Here is a 26359-nt window from a genome sequence, read left to right on the forward strand (position 1 = left end):
ACCCAAAACACGTCCAGATAGCAGCAGTCCTGTGGGCGAAAACAGCTCATTGAGAGGTGGAAGGAGAATAGCAAGAATCGTGCAAGCTAACAGGTGGGCCACAAACAGACAAATAATGGTGCAGTACAACAGTGGAGTGCAGAACAGCATCTCAGAACTCCCAACTCGTCGAACATTGTTACGAATGGGCTATTGCAGCAGACGACCACCTGGGTTCCACGACTATCAGCTAAAAACAAGAAGCCGCCGCTCCAGTGGGCACGTGATCACCAACACTGGAAAATTGAGGAGTGGAAAATCATCACCTGAAAGATGACAGCGAGTTCAGTTTACTTGAGTGGCCTGCACAGTCCCCAGACCTCAACCCAATAGAACATCTTTGGGATGAGATGGAACGGGCTGTTCGCAGCAGGAATGTACCTCTGCAGCAACTGCGGGATGCCATCGCGTCAGCGTGGACCAAGATCCCTGTGAAACGTTTCCGACACCTTGTTGAATGCCCTGAAGAATTCTGGCGGTTCAGGAGGCAAAGGGGGGTCCGACCCAGTACTAGATGTTTGTACCTAATAGACACTCACTAGTCAGTTTATCTGCTGCACAGAGACGAGAAAATTAGTTTGATCAGTCATTGAAATTAAAGTGCTGAAAAGATATTGGCCCCCTATTTAAAAAGATAGAAAACAAACTATGAAAGAAAAATTTGGTGCAGGTACAGACAATTATCACAAATATTGCGATATTGTCAAAAAGAATATCCCAATATGTAACTATCAAATATGATTATATATATTTTTTAAATACCGTCGCTAAGCAGGGATACAAACATCACTTTTGGTGATATTCGCCGTTTTGATCTCAAAATAGGCCACCCGTGTGAATCTTGTCGATCCAAAGTCTGTTTCTCAAATCGAAGTCATTGACTGAGCACAGAATGCGCCCCTACGCGTTCTACAACGCTATAGGCCTACTACTCTATCGTGATACTTTGCCTGGTATCGCATCACTAGTCCAATTTTGGTATCGTAACGACATACAAATAAGCACAGTTTCTTGCTCTTTACACAGGTTTTTTGTGTTTCCGTGCAGGAAAAATGTCACCTTTTTAGTCCTTCACCAGTTGGCATCCCTGACTAAAATCCTGCTGTAAAGATTCACTCTTGCAAATCAACTAGCCTGCGAACGTTATCCCTACCAGCCTGCGAATGTTACATTAGCACTGAATGAGTCAGCCAGTTGCTATCAACACCTAGCTTACAGCGGCATTCAAGTAAACCAATGTTTTTGAAATACGTCAAAGAATATATCAAAGAATGTTAGTTATATGCAGTTATCTTAGCTAGCCAGCCAGCAAAAAAAAGCTATCCAGCTAACATTAGCTATTTAGCCAACTAACGTTAGCTATTAGCCTAGCCAACCAGCACGGCTATGGTCAGCATGCTCGAGCCTAACTACTGGAGACCAATAGAACACAACTAAAACATAATCCCAGCTCAAAAGAGCAGAATCTTACAGATGGTAAGAGTCTGTGAAAATCTAATAGCTATAGCGCGAAAAATCCTAAATAAATTCTAGATGTCAGCTAGCATGTTAGCACTAAGCCAAGGTCGGACATGTTACCAATCTCCCGTAGCCTACTTCAGAGAACATGCCGAAAAGTTGACATAACAGAAAGGTGAACAGACGAGGTACCATCATTACACAATTAGAGCCAGCAGGTTTGATCTTTCTCTTGTTTTGAGCCCATAGCAAGAAGGCACCAGAGCATACAGTGCTAACGGTTTCCCACTAGATAACACAGCCACAAAGTCAGTAAAGAGCATAAGGTGTAGCTAACGTTAGCCAGCTTGATATATCTACGAGCTACCATACAAACAGTATTGAATTTTTTTAAATACAGATCAACAATTTACATTCTGACATGCTGACCGGACACGTCACGTGCACGAGCATCGCAAAATAAATGTAGAAATCCATGTTATTCACTTATTGCACCCACACTGCTCACTCGTGCGCGCCAACGAGCGTCTGCGTTGCCAAGGGCTAAAATAGAACTCCTTTCTATTTGTGACGCAGATCGCGCTGCAAGTCCTGCCTCTCCCATCTCCTCATTGGTTTATAGAAGCAGGTACCCACGTGCCATCTCCTCATTGGTTATACCCACGTGGGTGATTGAAAGACGAAGTGTTTTGCCGGATGTTGTGGTAATACTATGAAAGTGTAGATGCCAATCACCATATAAGTTCAAAAATGAAAAAGCCTGGAAGGAGGAGAGATGACTAGATACGATTCGGTTGGCCGTTTTATGTGTGGATTAATTATCGGAGTAGAGGACCTTGTGCATTTCAGGTAAAATAATAACTCAATGTTTATATACCAGGATAACTTAGCTAGCAACAGCAAGCTAGCTAAATAGGACAAATTAGCTAGCAAGTGCAAGCTAACTAGCTAAATTGCCATACATGTTTAATGCTTTTCGACCTGTCCCCAAATTAATGTCATTGGTTCAGAGTTTGTTTTGATATTTTAACCTGCATGTCGTGATCACGTTTGGTGTAGGGGGACAAAATACATTTATGCATGATGGCGCACGCGCGCAGCTGGTTTGGGTTCCGTGTTACATCATACAAAACAGAACGCAGGTATTAACGAGAAAATACTGAAACAAACAAATCTAAAGAAAATAAACAATTCTAGTGCAATTGTAATCACTCTGAAAAAAAATTGTAATGATTTAGGAAAATGTTATTCTTGTTATTGTTCACTAGGGTTAATGTTTTAATTAAATAGTTAAATTCAATCAAAAAGAAATGCAATTTTGGTATAGAATTTTGGTTTGTGTATGAAGTATTTGGCAACAAGAAATTCACAATCATTTCAGTGGTCTTGTTATCATTGCAATAGTAACATATATCTTTCATGTCAAAAACATAATGGTAAATAAGTATTTTTGCAAGGTTTTCCCAAAAATTCGGACAAATTTACATTCAAAGAACAAATGAGACAGATCCTCACCTTTTTTCACAAAAAACGCAGATATCATCAATAGCCACAAATTTGGATATCATAGAATTACGTGGAAATATCTTATGTAAAATTTTGAAGTGCACTTCCTTAACTTTGTTTGGTATACAATATTTGTAAGGCCTTAACCATGCATATTCCCAGACAATGTCATTAATAAGCATGTTACAGAAAAACTTTCCTCTCGGTGTAAGTTGGTTTTGTGAATTAAGAATTTGTCTTATATATTTATTACAACAAGATTTCTCAAGTAATCCCACGCCTTCCAGTCTGAGTTTTGGATAAACTTTGTGATCATTACCAAAGCTAAGATGATGAGTTTTCATTAGTGTAGTTAGACCACTGGGAACGGCTTTGATCACAGAAATAAACTCTCTGAAAGGTATTGGAAACTCTTTCAATGTTATAAATTGTTCATATGTGAGAATATTACCCTTGTTGTCGAAAACATCAAGAACAAAGTCAATATTTCTCTCATGCCAGCTGGGGTAGAACAATGACTTATTCCTTACGGTTATGTCTGAATTATTCCACAAAAGAGCTTTGTGGGGAAAAATTGTGCAGGAAATGTATTTTCCAGGCCATTAAAGCTTGTTGGTGAAACCTAGCCAATTTAGCAAGTAATCTTTCAGGAATATAATTACATTTTCATTAAAAACTGAAGACCTCCCAACTTATTAAACACATTATTTGGAATGAAATACCATATTGAATCAGTATTGATCAAACATCTTTTCAACCAGTTTATCTTGAAATTGTTATTTATGTTAACAAAATCCAACACTTCTAGACCGCCTTCAACTCTTTTGTTCGAAAGGACTGACTTTTTTAGTTTGAGACTTATATTTTCAGATGAAGTCAAGAAATGTCTTATTGGTCTCTACAAGTAGCAGGATTTACACATAACGATAATGAGGGGTACACAAAACGAGACAGTCCCTCTGCCTTGGACAGAAGTACTCTCCCAAGTATAGAAAGATCTCTTTGTAGCCAATTATTGAATATACTTTTGGTTTTCTTAATTTTAGGAGAGAAATTCAAATGTCTGACTAAATGGTTTTTTGACAGATGTATTCTTAAATATTTAACACAGTCCTTTCCAGGAATATTTTCTATTTCTTGATCATCAGAGTCAAATCAACATAATATTTCACATTTAGAAAGATTCAGCTTTAATCCTAATGCAATAGAAAATGCAGTTATAGCATTAAGGGCATGGGAGACCTGGTCTTTGTCTCTTAAGAGTAGTATCATCAGCCAGTTGGGAAATTTTGATTTCTTTGTTAAAAATGGTTAAGCCATACAAACGTGCATTATTCATAATATCTAGAGATAGAAGTTCCACAACCAAAATGAAAAAAAAAAAAAGCGAAATTGGGCATCCCTGTCATACACTTCTGTTGATACTAAATCTTTTGGAAGTATTAAGGTTTAGTAACACACAACTATTTATATCTTTGGAAAACATGTGAATTACTTTATCAACTTTTTGGATTTGGTGAAAATGTTAAGAGACCTAAAGTGATTCTTGTTTAATTGTGTCAAAGGCTTTACAGAAGTTCAAAAATAAGACAACCACATCTGAGTCAATTGCATCTGAATAATCTATAAGGTCCAAGACTAAACGAATGTTAGACCTTATGTGACGGCCCTTCATAAATCCTGTTTGAGTCTCATTTATAATGGTATCTATTCCTTTCTTTATTCTTTTTGCATAAACCAAAGCAATCAATTTGTAATCAATATTTAAAGTAATTGGTCTCCAATTGTCAATCAGAGAAGGGTCTTATCGGGCTTCGGAATCAATGAAATAAGGCTCTGTTTCATAGTGGAGACCATTTCCCCACTTTTAATGCAATCTTGAAACATAAAAAATCGGGTCTTCTAGTAACTCCCAAAACTGTCTATAGAATTCAACTGACAGGCCATCAGGGCCAGGTGATTTCCCTTTTTTCATTGAATTCAGAGCCTCTCTAATTTCTTCAATTGACACAGGTGAATTGCAAACTGAGTGGAAATAATCCTCAATTACAGCTTTCACAACCATCTTCCTGAAATTGAGAGCTGTAAAGATTTTCATAAAAGAAATTGACAAATGATGATATTGTAATGGGATCTTTGCATAAAACATCGTCAATTTTGAGTGCAGTTATACATTTTCTTTTGTTTCTCTTTTCAACTGCAAAGAAGTAACTAATGTTTATTTCCCCCTCAATCCATTTTGCTCTTGACCTTACAAAGGCACCCTTTGCCAGATCCGTGTAAAGCTGTTGTAATTCTAGTTGTAAAGACTTGAATACAGACTCCTCTTCTTCAGATTGTCTTTCTTTAGAAAACTGTCAAGCTTGCTCATCTCTTTTTCTCTAAGGTTCTTTAATTGCATCAGCTCTTTGGCACGTTTAATGGCTACCACTCTGACTTTATATTTAAAAAATTACCATCTACTTCCATGACCCAAGTCTTTTCTTGCAAAAATATCTTTAGCTAACGAATTTATGTTTTCAATGAGAGTAGTATCTTTAAGAAGTGTTTAATTTCCAATATCCTCAAGTACCTTTTGATTTTTTTTAGTAGCTTGTAAATTCAGAAAAGGGAGTGATGATCAGAAAAGGGAGCCAACTGATCTACATCTATAACAAATTGTAACAAAAAAGGGGAAATTGGGAATAAATCTATTCTAGATTTACTTGACAGTTTTGTTGGACCAGGTATAACCCTTGGCATCCGGATTGAAATAACGCCAGGCAGATGCATCAGGTGTTTCATTAAAATCCCCTGAAATAATTAGAAAGGCCTCTGAGTATTTGTTGCATAAATCCTGCACTTTCTTGGTAAAAAAGGTCTTATTAGGAGCGTGTGAGTTATGTCCATATACATTACAAATGATGGAAATAGCATTGTCAAATTTAACAGTTACTATGACCCATCTCCCGTATTGTGAAGATGTGGATTCTAGAACGTCACCTTTAAACTTGTGAATAAGTATCAAAACACCAGCAGAATGATTTGATCCATGACTGAAATAGGCCTTATCTCCCCATTTGTGCTTTCCAAAATTTCAAATCACTTTCACCTGAATTAGTTTCCTGAAGGACAAAATCTGTGTTACTGTGTTTACAATATAAAAATAAAGCTTTACTTTTTGTAAGATTTCTCAAATCCCTAGCATTCAGACTAATGATATCGAGTGAATTGATAAACTCCTGCATTAAAAAAAGAAAGAACACAAATTAGATAACACAAGTAGTAATGTGAACAATAAAACAAACAGTGAACCTTGAGAGGATTACTCCAACGGAAAACTACGCTCGGCTGAGGTAGCGGTGGTTAACAGAATAACAAATATATTTACTTGGCAAGTGTTCATCAGTTGTAGTTCGAACGGTACATTTGTTCGTGGCAGTACCTTAACTGTACTCTTGGTAGTACTCACAGTTCCAATTTGGTTAATGTCAACCGAGTTACCCAGTAATCATTCTTCCTTCGATAAACGCGTGTGGGCCGTTGAACCCAGGCTTCTTTCCCTCTTGTCATGCGTTCTGTATAAGCGGCCACAGTTTCTCTCTGGCAGCCTGATCATGCGGTATCAGAGCTTCTTTGATGCGGAGCTTCTTCTCGTCCAGAAACTTGTTACCCTTGGCCATTTTCCAGATGATGTCCCTGTAATGGCGCTTAGTTAAGTGCAAGATGATATTGCGAGGGGGTCCATCAGATCTTCGTTTCCCAAGTCGATGTACCACATCAATCACGTCTCTTAGCTTGTCTGATGCACGGAGCCACTTTTCTTAGGATATTAATGACTGCTTCTCTAATATCCTCTCCATTTACCTCTTTTACACCTTGGATTTTCAGATTCCACCTGCGAGAGTACCTTTTGAAGTTCAGCTACATTCTCATACAGCTCATTATTTTGGGATTGCATTTTCTTCAACTCATTCTCTAGGAATGTTACCTTTTCCTTGTTCTCGCTCACAATTTTGTGTAGCCGATTGACAGTTTCCGACAAATTATCGATCTTCTTTGATGTTTCTTCGGTAGCCTGCTCTATGATGGACACTTTGGAGAGCGTGGCGTCTTATTTAGTGGACAGAGACTGGAATGCAGAGAAAAGTTCAGACATGGAAATGTCGTCTTTTACTTTTTTCACTGGTGGATTTTTAAATGGTCTGAGGTAAAGAGGTTGCAAGGATTTCATCCTGGTCAGTTTTGTTCTCTCTCTTGCTTGAGTTCACGGTTTCTTGTGTATCCATGCTGCTCTGGTTCTCGCTGAGACTAGCTAGCATGTCTGCCGTCTTCTGTGAGACTTGGATATTTCGTCTACTCTTGTCTTTCTGTCGTGTTCTTCCCATTCAACTTGATAAAAACTAACTCTAAACTTATCCCATGTCCCTAAAACAAGTTATAGTTACTTTCTTTCAACATTAATAGCCAATATTAGACTTAACCACCTAACCCTCAATGTTGCTTTGAAGAGTGAGAAAACACTCCTTCTCACAGCGACGCCATCTTGACTTTTCTACCATACAAACTCTGTAGCACAGAGTAGATCATCCATATGATGTTGAGAAATAGTGCATTGTGGGTAGTTCCGAAGATATCCGGAAATAAGTTAAATATAAAAAAAATACAAAATAACTGTAGTTATAGGTAACGAGCGTGACTACAACTACGTTACTAAGTCATTCACCTCACTGTGTTACTTTTGGTGAGTAAAAACTGCTTCCTACCCTTAACCATGTGCTCTGTTAAATCATTAGCAGACAGCCCAGGCCTTTTGCTTGTTCCAACCTGCCAATTTCAATTAGGCTGCAGCCCTGCACCCAGCTCTAACCCATCTCCCCTTGGCCTGCTAGTCCTCCTCACTGGGTGTATTGTTGGCTGTGCCACTGTGTTACTCTATGGGCTGGTTCAGTATGACGATGGAACATGGCACTGTATGCATCATCTCCTGCACCGCTGCATTATTGAACACACTTTTAGTGTGTTTACAGGGCAACTCGCTAGCATTCATAATTCGACCACTCATTTACTGTAATGTGCCAAAGCATGACTTTATGTTTCCAAAGAAGATTTCTGGTGCTCTGTCTACACTCTTGGTAAGTCAAAGCTTGGTGCACAGGTATAGGAAATGTACACACAAATACTGACGTAAAACATACGCAAACTCGCTTGACGTGTGATTGCAAATGAGGTAATGCTCTATGCTCCTTCCGAGGCTGAAGCTGACAGGGCAAAACCCTTGGTCCTGAAGTGCCCTCTGTTAGCATGTTAATGACTGAGCTAATTGACCTGCACTGTAGAGCGCTGGCCAATGGAAGAATCCTAATGAGGCAAGCTAGTAGTTCGCTAGCGTAGCATTGGCCTAGCTACACCTTTTTGACGGGTAGCTTCAGTCCATAGAGACCCATAGTGGATGATCTGCCTCTCATGCACAAGTTTGTTTCCATGGAGCATTGTCCTGGTTACGACAGCCCTCAGGAAGGAGCATTTCTCTCACCAACACTGGGGATTAGGGTCATGTGTGTTTACCTCACCTCCAGTTGAACATAGCGTAAATAACGCTGTGATTTAAAAAAAAAAAATGTTTTTAAGGCTGTAAGAGACAGTGTTAGCCTATTTGGATGGAATGTTCAGTATACGACCTGAAGTATTTTATGAAGCCTTTTGTCTGTGGCTCTGTACTATTACACCCACCAATGAGATTGGGTTGCTTTTCTTGTTCCAATGAGATGTAGCCATCAAACATATTTTATTGGGAATTACATGACATTGAGCAGGAGGCAGTAATTCATATCAGGACTAGTCTGCTTGTGCTGCGGTCTCTCTCTGTTGGACACAATTATCAGCCTAGGGCACAGACAGTTCCATTGCATTTGCACCGTAACCCAAGATTCAATTTGAAGCATCTGAAATCTCTTGCCTAATGGGCAAACTGACATTGTTTTTTTGTTTTTTTTTACAGTGCTGCCTAATGCACTCCAAGGCAATGGCTTCTGCATGATCAGTAGTAAACATGTGTAAAATCCATTTTGTTCTGTGCCAACAATACTTAACGACTGTTGACCAGTCAGCACTAAAGTGCTTTAGTAGTAGAAAGAGCTGGCCCTGAACATTTGTCTTACCCATCAGCCTTGTTTGTTATATTTAACTTATCTAACCAGGCAAGTCAATTAAGAACATATTCTTATTTACAATGTAAATAAAAATTCAACTGCGTTCCTGTTCTGATTGATCAATATGTAGCTCAGAGGGACGTGCCATGGCAGAAGATGCAAGGTCATGTGTAAAGAGGTTTATTTGAAACCAAAGGCAAAACCTTAGACACACACACACAACTCAGAATCCACCTGGTGCCAACTTATGTCTCTCAGGGCTGCTCTCCTCTGGCTACCAGCATGTTGCTGCCTCTCAGCAGATAGTCTGCACACACACTCAACATACTATCTAATGTAACAGTGTCTGTTGTCATAGAGAGGGGAAATTTAAGAGGCATTCAATAAGCCTCAACAGTGTCTTTCTCTGAAGTGGCTGATACCAGCATACCTTAAATGTCTCGACTCTCCCAAGGAGGAGAAACACAAATGCACAGCATTCTTTATTTCCCCCCCTATCCCCCTCTGTCTAGAATGCAGTGTCATTGTTTTTTGTGGACTTATTATGGTTATTGTTCCTTCTGTCTGAGGCAATGTGTTACGCCGAGGAGGTAGTGTGTGGTAGAGTTTGTCCCCTTTGTCCACACTGCAATTCATCTCAAATTGCTCCCTCATTCCACGAGTGTCAAAGGACCAATATGCAGTGATCATGCAGTTCATGGGCTTCTGTGGGGATTTTTCTGTAATGCCCATACTGTGTCTAGTTCTGCTGTGCAGGCGAATACAGGACCAGCTGAAGAGAGCTGCCAAGCTGTCCCAAACTGCTGCATGTTTGTCTGTCTGCAGGGCAAATGTCAGCTCACACCCAAGAGATGCCCCGGGGTAGTGCATTCTCTAGAGTTTCTGACACTTTCCACACACAACCAGCTGTTGCATTCATGAGCCACATAAATCAACCTCCACGTAAATTAACCCTGCCGAAACGAACTGTGAAAGATTGTGTAATTTAAGGTTTTGTAAGGGTGTTTTCCGTTAAATGAAATGCATGAGGAATGATGGGTGGTAGAAATATTTATCCTGAGTCCAGTTCTCTAAATAATCTGCCTCGCTGAGGTTGTAGGTCGTTATTTCTAAATGTCAACTGTTATTTCTAATTGATGATTCATGTAATGGTTTTCATTCTCTTCTCTTTGTTCTTCCCTCTCTGCAGAAACGGGCCAAAGGCCAGTACCTGTTTCTCAAAGTGTGTGAAGCCCTGAACCTACTGGAGAAGGACTACTTTGGGTTGAGTTACAAAGACAACGCTGACCAGACGGTAAAGTATTTTTTTGTACCACATTCTTGTACAGTAAGAGGCTTTTCCAGAACAGCAAACGCATTACAAAATACAAACTCCTCTTGTACATAAAGCCTTCAATCAATTTTTTTTTAATGTTTTGTTTCTGAAGTACCAGTACTACTGTAGGCCTAACTACTTCATAACATGTATCATATAACAACCTTCTCACCTAATGGCACAGATGTTTTTGCAATTATGTCCTAAACGTTTTATATTGTTTCTCTGCTACAATAGCAACAATGACTAATGGCTTGACTTGTAACTGATACCACATAATATTCCTCAAGATCAATATGCGTTCTTTTAGAAATTCTAAACCTTCAGCGGGCCTGATAGACCATATAATTGATCGTTTTAACAAAGGCCTGAATGAACAAACAGGGATTCTTACCTGTGATGGATGATAAAGTACTTCCCTGTGTTTTAAGTCCACCCCATCCTCACAGGATGTCTGAAGTGTGCAGTAAACCTCCAGAGAACCCAGATATGCCTCCAGGGAATAACAGCCGTTATTTTCCATATCTGTGTCGACACGGTTTATTGGAGAGAGCTGCAATATCACTGGTTGGAGACAACGAGGCTCCGCTCACAAACTTCAGTCCAAACTGACTCTGCTCTTGCCCACTGCCAAGCAGGCCTGGTTTAAATAAGGGTTTGGGTCAATTTAATTTAAATTCAGAAAGTAAACCAAATTCCAATTCAAAATGGGCTGAATTTGTCATTTCAGTGTACTTCCTGAATTGAAATGGAATTGATCCCAATACTGGTTCAAATACTATTTTAATTGCACTTTTGGGACTTATGTTGGTTCCATTGCAACAGCCAATCAATCAAGCACACCTTAATATTTGAAATAATTTCAAATAGTAATTGAACCCAGGCTTTGTTCACAGACCGTATCCTCCTCACATGATCAGTAATGTACATTTACATTTTAGTCATTTAGCAGACGCTCTCATCCAGAGCGACTTACAGTAGTGAATGCATACATTTTTATATTTTTTTCCCCCCGTACTGGTCCCCCGTTGGAATCGAACCCACAACCCTGGCGTTGCAATCACCATGCTCTACCAACTGAGCCACACGACATCTTATGGCTTTGGGCCTGGATGTTAAACTCTCCCCTGCACACTGTAATTGGAGCTTAATGACAGACAGTCAACACGCTCCACAGTCTCTGCAGGCTCCAGATCAGTCAGTGAGGGAGACTGTTGGGAGCGAGAACAGCATATTTGCAGTGGGGCTAAATGCTGAGTTTTGTTCCACTTTGAACTGGAAACTGTAGGCTAGCCATGGGGGTGGAGACGTGGGAAGAGGCTAGGCTGTGAAGTTTAGTGGAATGTGTTTTCATCGTGTGTGTTTGTTTGTTTATATGAAAGTGGTGTGCTGAAGTTCAGGGATCAGACCAGTAATGACCACCATGGCTAGTTTTGTTGTCTGTGGTCTGAATTGGTGCTAAATTGAGAGTTATGTTCTTTACAGCAGCTTTGTGCCAAATGCTACCTTCTGTCTTGTTTTTGATTCAACTTTTCTTGACATACCTGATCTACTAAAGTACCTGAGAAGGGAAATAAAAAGGAAGGCCTAGTGTATTTGGATTAGAAACTATGTTTAGGTGGTAGAGTCTGGCCAAGTAGTTCATTGCAATATGAGTGTTTTTAGAATCCAAATCCCAGCTCATTATTCTAACATGTGTGGCCAATCACCATGGTTACTCAACAGGGAAAATATGAAGTCTGTGATTAATTGGTAGAAGTGTGTTAGAATTTTTGTCTACTTGTTAATACCACAGCTAATATCTCCTTATTCTCTTCTATAGTGCTGGCTGGACCCTACAAAGGAGATCAAACGTCAGATCTGCAGTAAGTTGTGTCTTTTTAACCTTTTGAAACTTTCTGTATGAAGTGTCTCATTAACCTTTTAGTGACCCCTTAACACGCGAATCCCGTTAGCGGGATTGATTTGACAACAGCGAGTGAAAAATCAGAGCGCCAAATTCAAAACAGCAAAAATCTCATAATTAAAATTTCTCACACATACAAGTATTATACACCATTTTAAAGATAAGATTCTCCTTAATCTAACCACATTGTCCGATTTCAAAAAGGCTTTACGGCGAAAGCAAAACATTAGATTATGTTAGGACACCACTTAAACAAGAAAAGCCACACAGCCATTTTCCAAGCAACTAGATGCATCACAAATACCAGAAATACAGCAAAAATATTCACAAACCTTTGATCTTCATCAGATGGCACTCATAGGACTTCATGTTACACAATACATGTATGTTTTGCTCAATAAAGTTCAAATTTATATCCAAAACCCCATTCTACATTGGCGCGTAATGTTCAGAAATGTTTTCCCTCCAAACCCTACGGTGAATGAGCACAATGAGCACACATATTACAGAAATACTCATCATAAACTTTGATCAATATAGAAGTGTTATGCACAGAATTATAGATACACTTCTCCTAAATGTAACCGCTTTGTCAGATTTCAAAAAAGGTTCACGGCGAAAGCACAATTTGCAATAATCTGAGTACAGCCCAGAAGACACCAACAACAAGCAAACAGAAACCCGCCATTTTGGAATCAATAAAACTAAGATATTACATTATAAATATTCACTTACCTTTGATTATCTTCATCAGAAGGCACTCTTAGGAACCCCAGCTCCACAATAAATGTTCGATAAAGATTATGTCCAAATACATCCATTTTGTTTGCACGTTAGGTTCACTATCCAAATCCATGCATGCTTACTCAGTCCAGACGAAAAGTCAAAGTTATACTACAGTTTGTAGAAACATGTCAAACGATGTATAGAATCAATCTTTAGGTTGTTTTTAATATATCTTCAATAAAATTCCAACCGGACCTATCCGTTCTCTTTAGGAGTGAATATGAACTCAGCTCGCTTCCAAGTCCTTGCGCGTGACTGAGCCCATGCCTTATAATGGGACACCTACTTCCTTGGGCTGTTATTCCTATCAAATTCACCATAGAATCTTCAAACAACGTTCTAAAGACTGTTGACATCTAGTGGAAGCTTTAGGAAGTGCAAAATTAACCCTAAGTCACTGTATACTGTAAAGGCAATCACTTGAAAGAACTACAACTCAGATTTCCCACTTCCTGGTTGGATTCTCAGGTTTTTGCCTGCCATATGAGTTCTGTTATACTCACAGACACCATTCAAACAGTTTTAGAAACTTCAAGTGTTTTCTATCCAAATCTACTAATAATATGCATATCCTACCTCCTGGTCCCGAATAGCAGGCAGTTTATTTTGGGTACGTTTTTCATCCGGCCGTGAAAATACTGCCCCCTATCCCTAAGAGGTTTTAAGTAACATGGCCACCGGAGTTCACACTAATTGGCTTTACAGTACATACCAACCTAATGAAAGGCTTCCACACTATAGCCTATAATTTCCCCTAACAAAGCACCCCTATCCCCCAAGTCTATTCCAGTAGAACTAATAACTAATGTTACTGTTGCCATTTACTGGATTTTGAGCAGATACGTTATTTATCTTCTCCTTTTGTGACCTGCTCTTTTCACATCTGGTAACTGGATTGCAGTAATTCTGGATGGGGCTGTTGGGGATGTGTTTGGGATGACGTGTGGGGGGAGGCTGCTCACCCGTCCCCAGTCTGATACTTCCAGAGCACTTAGCACTGCCAGTAACACACAGACACGCGTTTATAAACACACAGACTGTATGCCCCGGAGGGAATTCACTCTAGCCATGGGAACGGCAGCTCCGAGCGGAGGTACTTTCCTGTCCAGGGCCTGGGATGCGTTACCCTACTGTTAGTCTACAGCGGACCAAAACTGGCCTCTTTCTCTCTCCTTAACTTGATGTATCCGTTAACATCATGATCAGGGTCGCTGGGCTGGCCTGGTCCCTCCTTCAGTGGAGAGAAAGGGAATGGGATCCTCCCTCTGAAAGATGCAGCAGTCAAGGCTGCTTCATGTGTTGTACCCCTGCCTGGTGCAATAAAGACCCATTGTGCTGCCTGGTAGTGATTTTAATGTGTTATTATCCAAACTCACATCTGCAGGTCACCCAGGACCCAGTCACTGCACCAAGCCAGGCACAGCCATGCTTATTAGTGCCTTTTGGTTGTTCTGTTTTTTTTTTAGTTTTCTGTTTTCTTCTTCCTGGCTGTCCAGCAGCCAAAGCTATGCCTATTTTCTAGACTTATCTCTCTTGTTTGAACCGCTTTAACACCTTGCGTCAATGAGTGAGATACAGATGCCCTATACCTGTCTGTCAGCCACAGTTTGCTCTCTGTGAGATAGTCAAAGGATCTGGAGCACTTTCTGAGAAGTGAGACTACTGACTTGACTGATTCTGGTCTGTAGGCAGGCAGAGTTCACTACCAAGTCTGTAACTGAGATCACTAGGGGTTTATGGTCACTGACTGCCCGTGGGATCCAGGGAAATGGTAGATATTGGGACACTCCATTTTCTTTGAAGGCGGTGTAGCGCCTATTTCTCAATGCCAGAAACGCATATAATAGTAACTTGGAGAACCCCAAGAAAACATTCCCAAATTAAACTCTTTTAAATCAATTGTTATAATATTGTTCTAAACGTTGGGTTTGAGGTTTTCTCCAAATCATCTCTAGCCTCACATGGTGAATTAAAAACGTACATAAAGTAGGATCAATTTGAAAATGAGACGGGCGAATTGGGTGTCTACTCGTCAGTCTGTGGGGCACATTTCATCCCTGACAACTTCCAGGGCTATCAACAATGGAAGGATGACATTAACAAGAAGTTGCTTTTCAAAGTGGATGCTGTCCCTACCACTGTGGCTCTAAAGCAGTTCACTTCTATGCCAGTGATAATGCTCACGGCTGTTTGAGAAAATCTAGCAAGCTTGCTTACCTCTATGGTCTATGGAGTTTTCTATAAGATCTGCCGAGTGCTGGCTCTGCTGAAATGCCATGCTGCGGCCATGGCTTCGGCCATGGATCCGATCACAGATCAGGTGGCGTCTCGGAGAAGCCACGGAGCCATGCTTTCTTTGGAGGGGTGGATTTTAGGATCAATGTGGTCACAGTTGCTTCTTGTTGAAGTGGCAGCAGATAACGTTAGCTTGCTATAGCTAGCTATCCTCTACCTACATTTTTTTATTAATTTAAGCTAGTCATTCTTTCACCATAACAATATTCTCTCTTGAACGGAGTTCCTCGAGTTTCCCAGCCGTAGCCTGCGTAGGCTATATGCCTGTGCTTGAAATCAACAAAGGTAGGCATAAAAGTATTGTTTGCAAAAATGTATTATTGGCAATGGCAGCTAAACTTATTCTAGCGACCCGCACAGACAGCTGTGTGTTATGCTGTTCGTTTGTTGTGTTGTTCTTACCAGTAACCAGTGTTGGCAGGGTCCGACATGCTAGTCAACCTACTATCTGCCAACCATGGGAATGCCTGGAAAGTTCTGGTACCGAGCATCCTTGTGGTTGGTGGAGCACTGCAAGTTTAAGACCATGCTTAGCCATTGTTCTCTCTCAAGTTTTGTCTTAACAAGATATAGTCAGTGTTGTTTTATACTGGGATCCTTGATTTATTTGGTGTGGGCTTCGGCCAAACAGTAGCTTATTTTGAGTTGTTAATAAACGGGGAATTCGTGAACTCAAACCTCTGTCTGGACATTTGTCATGATCTAGCCAGGTCAAATGCTGATGCTCCAGATACTCAACTAGTCTAAAGAAGGCCCGTTTTATTGCTTCTTTAATCAGAACAGCAGTTTTCAGCTGTGCTTTCATAATTGCAAAAGGGTTTTCTAATGATCAATTAGCCTTTTAAAATGATAAACTTGGATTAGCTAACACAACGTGCCATTGGAACACAGGAGTGATGGTTGCTGATAATGGGCCTCTGTACACCTATGTAGATACTCCATAAAAAATCTGCCATTTCCAGCTACAATAGCTATTTACAACATTAACAATGTCTACACTGTATTTCTGATACATTTGATATTATTTTAATGGACAAAAAATGTGCTTTTCTTTCAAAAACCAGGACATTTCTAAGTGACCCCAAACTTTGTAGTCCATCTTTTTTTAATGAATCACATTTTTATTTGGCGTGCCCCCGAACGGCATTGCGCGTTCCCCTGGGGGTATTGCTGCTTGTGGATATGATTCTATGATATGGCTCTCCCCTCCCAATTCCATTTCATGCAAGCTGCTGTGCCTGTGTGCCCTGTAATAGCACTCTATGGTGTGTGTGACTGGGGAATGGAGGCTAGCCTATCACATGAATTGAGGCCTCAGCTCAGACCCATTTATCTTCAGCCTGTGACTCAGACTGGAACGTTTCAAGGATAATTGAAAATCACAAAACAGGCCAGAGATGAGGGGGAGACTGAAATCCCTTGTGCCCATGTCACACCACCACAGCTGACTTCGAAGGTCATCTTTATAAAAACGCTTACTTTGTACGAGTCTGCCCATGAATGCTCACTTAGAAAATTACCCTGATTTCCAAAGCTGTTTCTGTGCTAGTTTTTTGCTCTCGATTTTTGTCCATTCACACCTGAAATACTACACCTAATCAGACCGTTGAAGATACTGTTCTGCACAGTTTTTCTACTGCTCACACACACCAAGAAAGCACTATGTTCTTGGACAGATCCTCACGTTTAAGTGCATCAGTCTTTAAACTGCTCCTTGCTTCCTCAAACGGTCACTGACCTCTCCACTCGGTCTGGCCATAGGACAATGGCTACAATATGACCACAGTTGTAACAGGAGAGGAACAGTGGCAGTTTAGTTTGTGGGGTCATTTTTGGAATTCCTCTTTAATAACATATCCTGTATCTCATGCCCGCACTAAGCATGTGTGAATTTGGCATGGTTTTCCTTCTTGTGTTTTGTAGATTTAAAAAGAGAGCATTGTTTTGTATGATTTTCTATGAATTCTCGATGTTGTGCAGACTTGAAAAGAGAAGTGAATTCCTCCCCAAATGTAATTTATTCCGCACAGTCAATGGAATTCCTTCCTTGCCTGGCTCTTCTTCCCTATGTTCCTTCTCACGAGGCCTAGGGTTCTGGGAAGAAGGAAAAGCGGAGCCATTCAGTTTTGCAGCAAAACAAATGGCCCCCATGGAATCCCTGTATGATTACTCTGTTCCAGCATACTGTCCAGACCAGACCAGTTAAACTCACTCGCCTGCAGCTGGACAGAAAGGACATTACTCTCGCTCTCCACTGATGAGCAGACACAGAAAACCACTTTTTATTATTTCACTATCCCTTTTCTGGACGAAAAAGCCTGAATTCCTCATATGTTTTGGAACATACATTTCAGGGAAAGAGAGTGGGAAGACCATTAAGTCTTATGTCAGGACACGATGGATATTTGTTGTAAATTGAGCCATTGCATAACATCATGTCTCCCACCCAGAGGGTGAGACTGTCATCATCATCCATCTCTTCTCTCCCCGGGTGTAATCAGGCTAGCGCTACCCCCCGACCCACCTCTCTCTTTCTCTCTTAGCTAGCGGTTGCTAGGTGACAGCCAGCCCTACCCTAATGCTGACGAGGCTCTAGGCATCGCCACATCAAGCCAGTGGTCTGTGACTGGACACACACACAGAGATGAGTAGGTAGTGTGTATTAGCACTGCTAATCCTGTCTCATCTCACATGGCGGCTCTCTTATCGCTGACAACAAAGTATAACATGGAGCCCTGCAAAGGGTTCTTAAGCCCATCTGGCCCCCATCTGACCCCAACACTAGTAGTCTCTATAAAAAGTAGGCTACTACTAGAAAGTTGATTGCTTACCGTAATTTCCGGACTATTAAGCGCACCGGAATATAAGCCGCACCCACTGAATTGAAAAAAATATATATTATTTTGAACATAAATAAGCCGCACATGTCTATAAGCCGCAGGTGCCTACCGGTACATTGAAACAAATGAACTTTACACAGGCTTTAACGAAACACGGCTTGTAACAAAAATAAATAGGCTTTAACGAAACACGGCTTGTAACAAAAAATAAAAAAAATAGCAGTAAGCTTTAGTTGTCTTTTTACACTGAGTCAATTCCTCACGCTGCTGTTTCCAACGTCTTATCATCGACTCATTAAGACCAAGCTCCCGTGCAGCAGCTCTATTTCCTTTTCCAACAGCCAGATCAATCGCCTTCAACTTGAAAGCTGCATCATATGCATTTCTCCGTGTCTTTGCCATGAGGAGGGTGACAAAATGACTACCGTAATCAGAATGATGGGAAGTTTGAGAACGCTCGATTTAATCTAAACAGTAAACAAAAAAGTTGTTTGACCTTAACCCGTTCGGCAATTTCATTGGTCTAATGAAAGCTTCATGCCGCCAAAAAACTGAGCACGTCACAGAATGTGTTTTTTTGGAGAGAAAAAAAATTGAAAGCGGGAAAAATCCATATATTAGCCGCGTCATTGTTTAAGCCGCGATGTTCAAAGCGCGGGAAAAAAGTTGCGGCTTATAGTCCGGAATATACGGTATGTAAAACGTGAATCCATATCATGATTTAGTTGAAGATTTGACGTTGATTTTAAAAACCCTTTTGTGGGAGTTGTTGAATGTGTGGTTCTGAAATGTTCTCTGCTAGCTGGTTGAATCCAAATGTCTATTTTACTGATAAAATCCCCCCAGCGTTTCTAATTATGAATACTCAAAATGGAAAAGGAGTGTAATTTTAAAGGCCTTGTTTCTACTCTGCCATTTTAGATTGTCTCTGTGCACGACCAAATCAAAACGACTCTCCTCAGGCTGGCCCATGTCTTTCCAGGCTTGATAAAACTTCCACTTCAAAGCCTCTCCTCGCGGGTCTTAGCTGTTGTGTAATTGCTTACAGCTGCGCCTTCCCGGTGTGTTCTCTTCCTCTTTCCATCTCCTTTGCCCCCTCTCCCCCCCGTCTCTGATTTCTCTCCCCCACCACACCCATACTCCTTACGGACAGTCGATGAGCACAGCTGTTCGAGCAAGGATGTGTTCTTGGCACATCTGGCTCGGGAAGATTCCACCATCGCTTGTTTTTCTTTGTTGGTTATTTGACACTAAACGCATAATTGCCTTCCTCTACATACAGTACAAACGCTCACCCAAATTCTTAGCCGGAGTCTCTTCTTCTAGGCTTGAACACGTGTCCTGGCGCCTCAGAGGAATGTATAATATGTTGTGTTATGATAATGAAGAATGTATTTCCTTTAGTCTTTAAATCAGACGAGTCCTGTTCTCTCTCCACAGATACCTCCTGGCAGTTAGCGTTCAATGTCAAGTTCTACCCTCCTGATCCATCCCAGCTGACCGAGGATATTACCAGGTATTGTACTATCCGTTTCATAAGGAAACAAAGGTCAAACAGCCACTCCTTTTGATTGTGCATTTGATTGTTTGGCTTTATTATGTTAGTCATGTAGCAATGAAATGATCTGCCCAGTTGTGCAAACACAGAATGTATGTATGCTAGAGGTTGACCGATTTATGATTTTTCAACGCCGATACCGATTATTGGAGGGCCGGAAAAAAGGCCGCTTACCGATTTAATCGTCCGATTATTTTATTTATAATAATGACAATTACAACAATACTGAATGAACACTTATTTTAACTTAATATAATACATCAATAAAATCTATTTAGCCGCAAATAAATAATGAAACTTGTTCAATTTGGTTTAAATAATGAAAAAACTAAGTGTTGGAGAAGAAAGTATAAAAGTGCATTATGTGCCATGTAAGAAAGCTAACGTTTAAGTGCCTTGCTCAGAACATGAAAACATATGAAAGCTGGTGGTTCCTTTTACATGAGTCTTCAATATTCCCAGGTAAGAAGTTTTAGGTTGTAGTTATTCTAGGAATTATAGGACTATTTCTCTCTCTCTACGATTTGTATTTCATATACCTTTGACTATTGTATGTTCTTATAGGCACTTTAGTATTGCCAGTGTAACAGTATAGCTTCCGTCCCTCTCCTCGCTCCTACCTGGGCTCGAACCAGGAACACATCGACAACAGCCACTCTCGAAGCAGCGTTACCCATGCAGAGCAAGGGGAAACAACTACTCCAAGTCTCAGAACGAGTGACGTTTGAAACGCTATTAGCTAGCCATTTCACATCGGTTACACCAGCCTCATCTTGGGAGTTGATAGGCTTGAAGTCATAAACGGCGCAATGCATTGCGAAGGGCTGCTGGCAAATGCACGAAAGTGCTATTTTGAATGAACGCTTACGAGCCTGCTGGTGCCTACCACCGCTCATTCAGACGGCTCTATCAAATCATAGACTTAATTATAACATAATAACACACAGAAACACGAGCCTTAGGTCATTAATATGGTCGAATCCGGAAACCATCACGTTTATTCTTTCAGTGAAATATGTAACCGTTCTGTATTTTACCTAACGGATGGCATCCATAAGTCTAAATGTTCCTGTTACATTGCACAACCTCCAATGTTATGTCATAATTACGTAAAATTCTGGCAAATTAGTTCGCAACGAGCCAGGCGGCCCAAACTGTTGCATATACCCTTATTCTGCGTGCAAGGAACGCAAGAGAACTGACACAAATTCACCTGGTTAATATTGCCTGCTAACCTAGATTTCTTTTAGCTAAATATGCAGGTTTAAAAATAAATACTTCTACGTTTTGATTTTAAGATAGTCATTGATGTTTATAGTTAGGTACAGTCGTGCAACGATTGTGCTTTTTTTCGCAAATGCGCTTTTGTTAAATCATCCCCCGTTTGGCGAAGTCGGCTGTCTTTGTTAGGAAGAAATAGTCTTCACAGTTCGCAACGAGCCAGGCGGCCAAAACTGCTTCATATACCCTGACTCTGTTTGCAAGAGAAGTGACACATTTTCACTAGTTAAAAGAAATTCATGTTAGCAGGCAATATTAACTAAATATGCAGGTTTAAAAATTGATGTTTATAGTTAGGTACACGTCGGAGCAAAGACAGTCCTTTTTCGCAAATGCGCACCACATCGATTATATGCAACGCAGGACTGGCTAGATAAACTAGTAATATCATCAACCATGTGTAGTTAACTAGTGATTATGATTGATTGATTGTTTTTTATAAGATTAATGCTAGCTAGCAACTTACTTTGGCTTCTTTCTGCATTCGCGTAACATGCAGGCTCCTCGTGGAGTGTAACGTAAAGCAGGTGGTTAGAGCGTTGGACTAGTTAACCATAAGGTTGCATCCCCAAGCTGACAAGGTAAAAATCTGTCGTTCTGCCCCTGAACAAGGCAGTTAACCCACCGTTCCTAGGCCGTCATTGAAAATAAGAATGTGTTCTTTAACTGACTTGCCTAGTTAAATAAAGGTCTTATTTTTGGTGGCCAAAAATACCGGTTACCAATTGTTATGAAAACTTGAAATTGGCCCTAATTAATCGGCCATTCCGATTAATCGGTCGACCTCTAATGTATGCCCGGAGCAGTCAAAACCTACAGTCTGTTAAAAGGTTGCATTCACACTATTTTGACATCTTTCCACAGTATTTTGTACTCAGGAAATGTAAATAGTTGTTACGGTATGTACAGTACATGTTACTGATTTTCTGCCAGCATGCACACAACTAACACATAAGCAAGCACTGTTATTCACTGTACAACTGTGAATATATAACCCTCTAATCCAGTAAAGGGAGGTGTACTACTGTGCTGCGCAGTAGTTGCACACTGCAGCAGCAACATGCAGTAGACCGCTGGTCGATAAGGTCAGAAGAGCAGAGCACGGAGGGGAGATGTCCGTGTCTTCCCCCAGTGTCTCATCACACTCGGGTCTGAGCCCTCAGCGGGATCACTCTGGTCACTCCCTAATCTAACGTAGAATGCCCTCTTTGATCAGCACCCGTCAAAAGGTTACAGCAATATCGAATGCAGTGGAGCTGTCTTCACCCTCCAGAGTTTAGTTTCAGCACAGCCCCAGATTCAAGGTCACAGGCAATCATCTCACACACCTACCTCTTTTTTTTCTTTGTGTGCCGTTACCACACACGCTATTTCTGCTGTTGTGAGTCTGCAGGCTGCTGGTGTACTATAAGGCACAGGAAACCGCCCTCACACATACCCCTTTCACTTACTGAATGTCAGATCTGAAGTAGTGGGTTAGTGTCATGATAAACATACAGACCAAGTGTACAAAATCTACTTCATGCCCTTTGATTCCATCTCGCTCGCCTCTCTTTCTCACTCTTTCTTCCCCTCCTCCCATCTCTCCATCTACCTATAGATATCTCCTGTGCCTTCAGCTCCGGCAGGACATAGCTTCGGGGCGTTTGCCCTGCTCCTTCGTCACCCACTCTCTGCTGGGTTCCTACTCCCTGCAGGCCGAGCTGGGAGACCACGACCCCGATGAGCAACGCCTCGACTACATCAGCGACTTCCAGTTTGCCCCCTCACAGACTAAGGAGATGGAGGAGAAGGTGGTGGAGCTCCACAAAACTCACAGGTCAGGGCCGTGTGGTGTTAAAGGGATAGGTCAGAGAACTATCCCTTTAAAGCAAGCAAGAGGAAGTGACACTCAAATCGCATTTTATTGGTCACATACACATGGTTAGCAGATGTTAATACTTGTGCTTCTAGTTCCGACTATGAAGTAATATCTAACAAGTAATCTACCAAATTCACAACAACTACCTTATACACACAAATGTAAAGTGATGAATAGAATATGTACATATAAATATATGGATGAGCGATGGCGTGCGGCATAGGAAAGATGGTATAGAATAATGTAAGATTTGTAAACATTATTAAAGTGCCGTTATTTAAGGTGACTAGTGATACCTTTATTAAGTCTATTTATTTACGTGGCTAGAGATTTGGGTCAGTATGTTGGTAGCAGCCTCTCTGTGTTAGTGATGACTGTTTAACAGTCTGATGGCCTTGAGATAGAAGCTGTTTTTCAGTCTCTCGGTCCCAGCTTTGATGCACCTGTACTGACCTCGCCTTCTGGATGATAGCGGAGTGAACAGGCAGGGGCTTGGGTGGTTGTTGTCCTTGATGATCTTTTTGGTCTTCCTGGCAGGTAATTTGGCAGGTAGTTTGCCCCCGGTGATGCGTTGTGCAGACCTCACTACCCTCTGGAGAGCCTAGCGGTTGAGGGCGGTGCAATTGCCGTACCAGGCGGTGATACAGCCTGACAGGATGCTCTCGATTGTGCATCTGTAAAAGTTTGTGGGTTTTTGGTGACATGACAAATTTCTTCAGCCTCCTGAGGTTGATGAGGCGCTGTTGCGCCTTCTTCACCATGCTGTCTGTGTGGGTGGACCATTTCAGTTTGTCTGTGACGTGTACACCGAGGAACTTAAAACTTTACAACTTCTCCACTACTGTCCCGTTGATGTGGATGGGGGGGTGCTTCCTCTGCTGTTTCCTGTAGTCCACAATCATCCCCTCTTCTGACACTGACATTGAAGTCCTCACTGAAGGGGCCTCTTTAAAACCACCCGGCTTTGGGGACAGGGGAAAGACACCTGTGTAGAAATTAGATTGAAAATGACCCCTGTCCTGTACTAAACCCTGTGATTATCATATTTTGAATTCCTTGTTTTCAGCACCTGCCATTTATCTATTGATTTATCATTGACTTGAACTTTTCACCTCTGTTTGTTTTGGATTGTTCTTTGTTTTGTCTACCATTCTAGGGGGATGACTCCTGCTCAAGCAGATACCCAGTTCTTAGAAAATGCCAAGAAGTTGTCGATGTACGGTGTCGATCTCCACCATGCCAAGGTGACTGACACACGGCCCCAGGCACTGGGTTTGAAATGTCCAATCCAACCAGAAATTATGTTTAAGAAATCACTCCTGTATACATTTTTTTGGAAATACATTTTTGATATTTATAAAATGCCCTGTGATGAGAAAATGTCAACCTCATAGCCGTAAAAAATATGATTGAACTGTAAGTTCTTAACAAGGAGGCATAGCCTACTGGTCACTATCCAAACTTAGTTTGTCAAGAAACTGTTCTCCTATGCTCCATTCTTTGTGTATGGAAGTCTGTTGAAACGCCTGTGAGAGCACACAGGACTCAGGGAGGCTCCTTTGATGTAGTGTGCAGTGAGGGGAAGAAAGAGGCAGGCAGAAAACACAAAGCCAAAGCAGAAGTGCATCAGCTGTACAAATACATGTGGTGGAGCCGGAGCTCTTTTCACTGGGCCGTCTGCATGGGAACAGCCCTGTGGAATGAACCCTTCTCTCTCCCGGTGGACTGAACATGGGTTGAAAATACTCCCAGAAATGTTCTGTTGGTCTAGAGCACAGAGGGGTATGGCGAGCGAAGGGGACCGCGAGCGAGGAGGAGAGAGAGAGAGAGAGAGGGGGTGGGGGTGGTCTGTGACCTCTTAGTGCAGATCCCAACTGTCATAAATCAGTGAGAAAAGTGCATGTCAGGCCCTTATGTCCTCTCTCTCTCTTTCGGTAGGTAGACAGCCACGTACAAGGGTTGTGTGGAGAAGCATGTCATGGCCATGTGGAGTGAGAGGGGGTGGTTAAAAACCATGCATTGGTGTCTAATAGTTGCCATGCCCATCAGCGGCAATGGATTTTCCTCCTCGTTTTACAGTTGAATACACAAATCAATAGCCACTCAGTATCAAACTATCCATATGTCCCGGACTTAAAAGACCCTTTATGGCGTCATGCAAGTTCGATAACAACATTACCATTGAGTGGGATGAGTGGTTATGGTGGGATGATTGAATATCCAGCCTTATTCAATTGTATGTAATATGTAATCTTATTCCATTGTGAGCCTTGGCAATATTATAAATCTTCTGGACTGAAATCTGAGAACGTTGTCTGTTCTCTATCTATGTTGTCTGTACTGTTGCAAACGTGACTATGTTCATTATACTTTGCTGAACTGTTGCTTTGGCTGTTGTCTTTGTGTCTGAAGGACTCTGAGGGAGTGGACATCATGTTGGGAGTGTGTGCCAATGGCCTGCTAATCTACAAAGACCGACTCCGGATAAACCGCTTTGCCTGGCCAAAAATCCTCAAGATCTCCTACAAACGTAGCAACTTCTATATCAAAATCAGGCCGGGAGAGGTACAGAACTGCACCGCCCTCAGAGGAAAAACAAGACATTTCCACATTTTACTCTTGTCCTTTCCAAAACCCACTCCAGAGATCAGCTGTAGGAAAGAGACTGTCATTGAGCCAAATACTGACAATGTTAGGACATGGTTTGATTGTGGAGATGGAAATGCTGACATTTAGGTATTTCTTTCTCAAGGCCCAATTCAAACTAGTTTTGTGGAGGGGGGGGGGGGTTGGTCCATACCTCGTTTTTTGTGGAGCATATGTTTTCTAACTTGGCTACTTCTAGTACTCGGGGGAACTCATCTATATACTCTGTCTTCCAGACGGAGCAGTTTGAGAGCACCGTGGGCTTCAAGCTGCCCAACCACCGCTCTGCCAAGAGGGTCTGGAAGGTCTGCGTGGAGAATCACACCTTCTTCAGGTAACAATCACACTCTCAGCCCCCATGTCAATGACACCAACATAGGTTTAACCTCAAACTCACTGCATCAGACTTGTTAGGTCCTCTGAAGTCTGTTGTTTTTGAATGATTGCACCTTTCATTAAAGTGTTCTGTTCTACCTTGCAACTTTATCTATAGGCCCTTTCTAACCTGTTGACTGTGAAATATGTGTATAAGCTAACACAGTTAGTCCAAGCCCATGTCAGTGGAGAGTGTTAAATGGTCCCCAACCCTATGCACTTATTTGTTCAGGCAGCTTCTCTGTCTGAGGCTTAAAGCCATGGCCATTGTCATGCGCTTAAACTCTCTCTTTAGCTTCCACTCTGCAGGGCTGTATCATTAAGGAAGCAAGTGTCCCTAGTTTTTGCCTCAGCCAACACCA

At 41.4% G+C, this 26359-nt stretch overlaps 1 protein-coding gene across 12 annotated transcripts in view; it reads left to right on the forward strand.

The window, feature by feature from the left end:
• The window catches only part of LOC115174867 (protein 4.1), a 104655-nt gene that overhangs the window by 58336 nt on the left and 19960 nt on the right, over positions 1-26359 (forward strand). For all 12 annotated transcript variants that reach the window (XR_003871875.1, XM_029733831.1, XM_029733837.1 and 9 more), the window contains exons 4-10: positions 10324-10428; positions 12272-12314; positions 19717-19792; positions 22716-22934; positions 24133-24220; positions 25389-25541; positions 25859-25956. Coding sequence is in view for 11 of the 12 variants with exons in the window: in XM_029733831.1 (XP_029589691.1) it covers positions 10324-10428; positions 12272-12314; positions 19717-19792; positions 22716-22934; positions 24133-24220; positions 25389-25541; positions 25859-25956 (782 nt within the window). In the remaining variant the exon portion in view is untranslated. The remainder of the gene's footprint in view (positions 1-10323; positions 10429-12271; positions 12315-19716; positions 19793-22715; positions 22935-24132; positions 24221-25388; positions 25542-25858; positions 25957-26359) is intronic.

This window comes from Salmo trutta, chromosome 35 (assembly GCF_901001165.1).
Source record: "Salmo trutta chromosome 35, fSalTru1.1, whole genome shotgun sequence".
NCBI lineage: Eukaryota > Metazoa > Chordata > Actinopteri > Salmoniformes > Salmonidae > Salmo > Salmo trutta.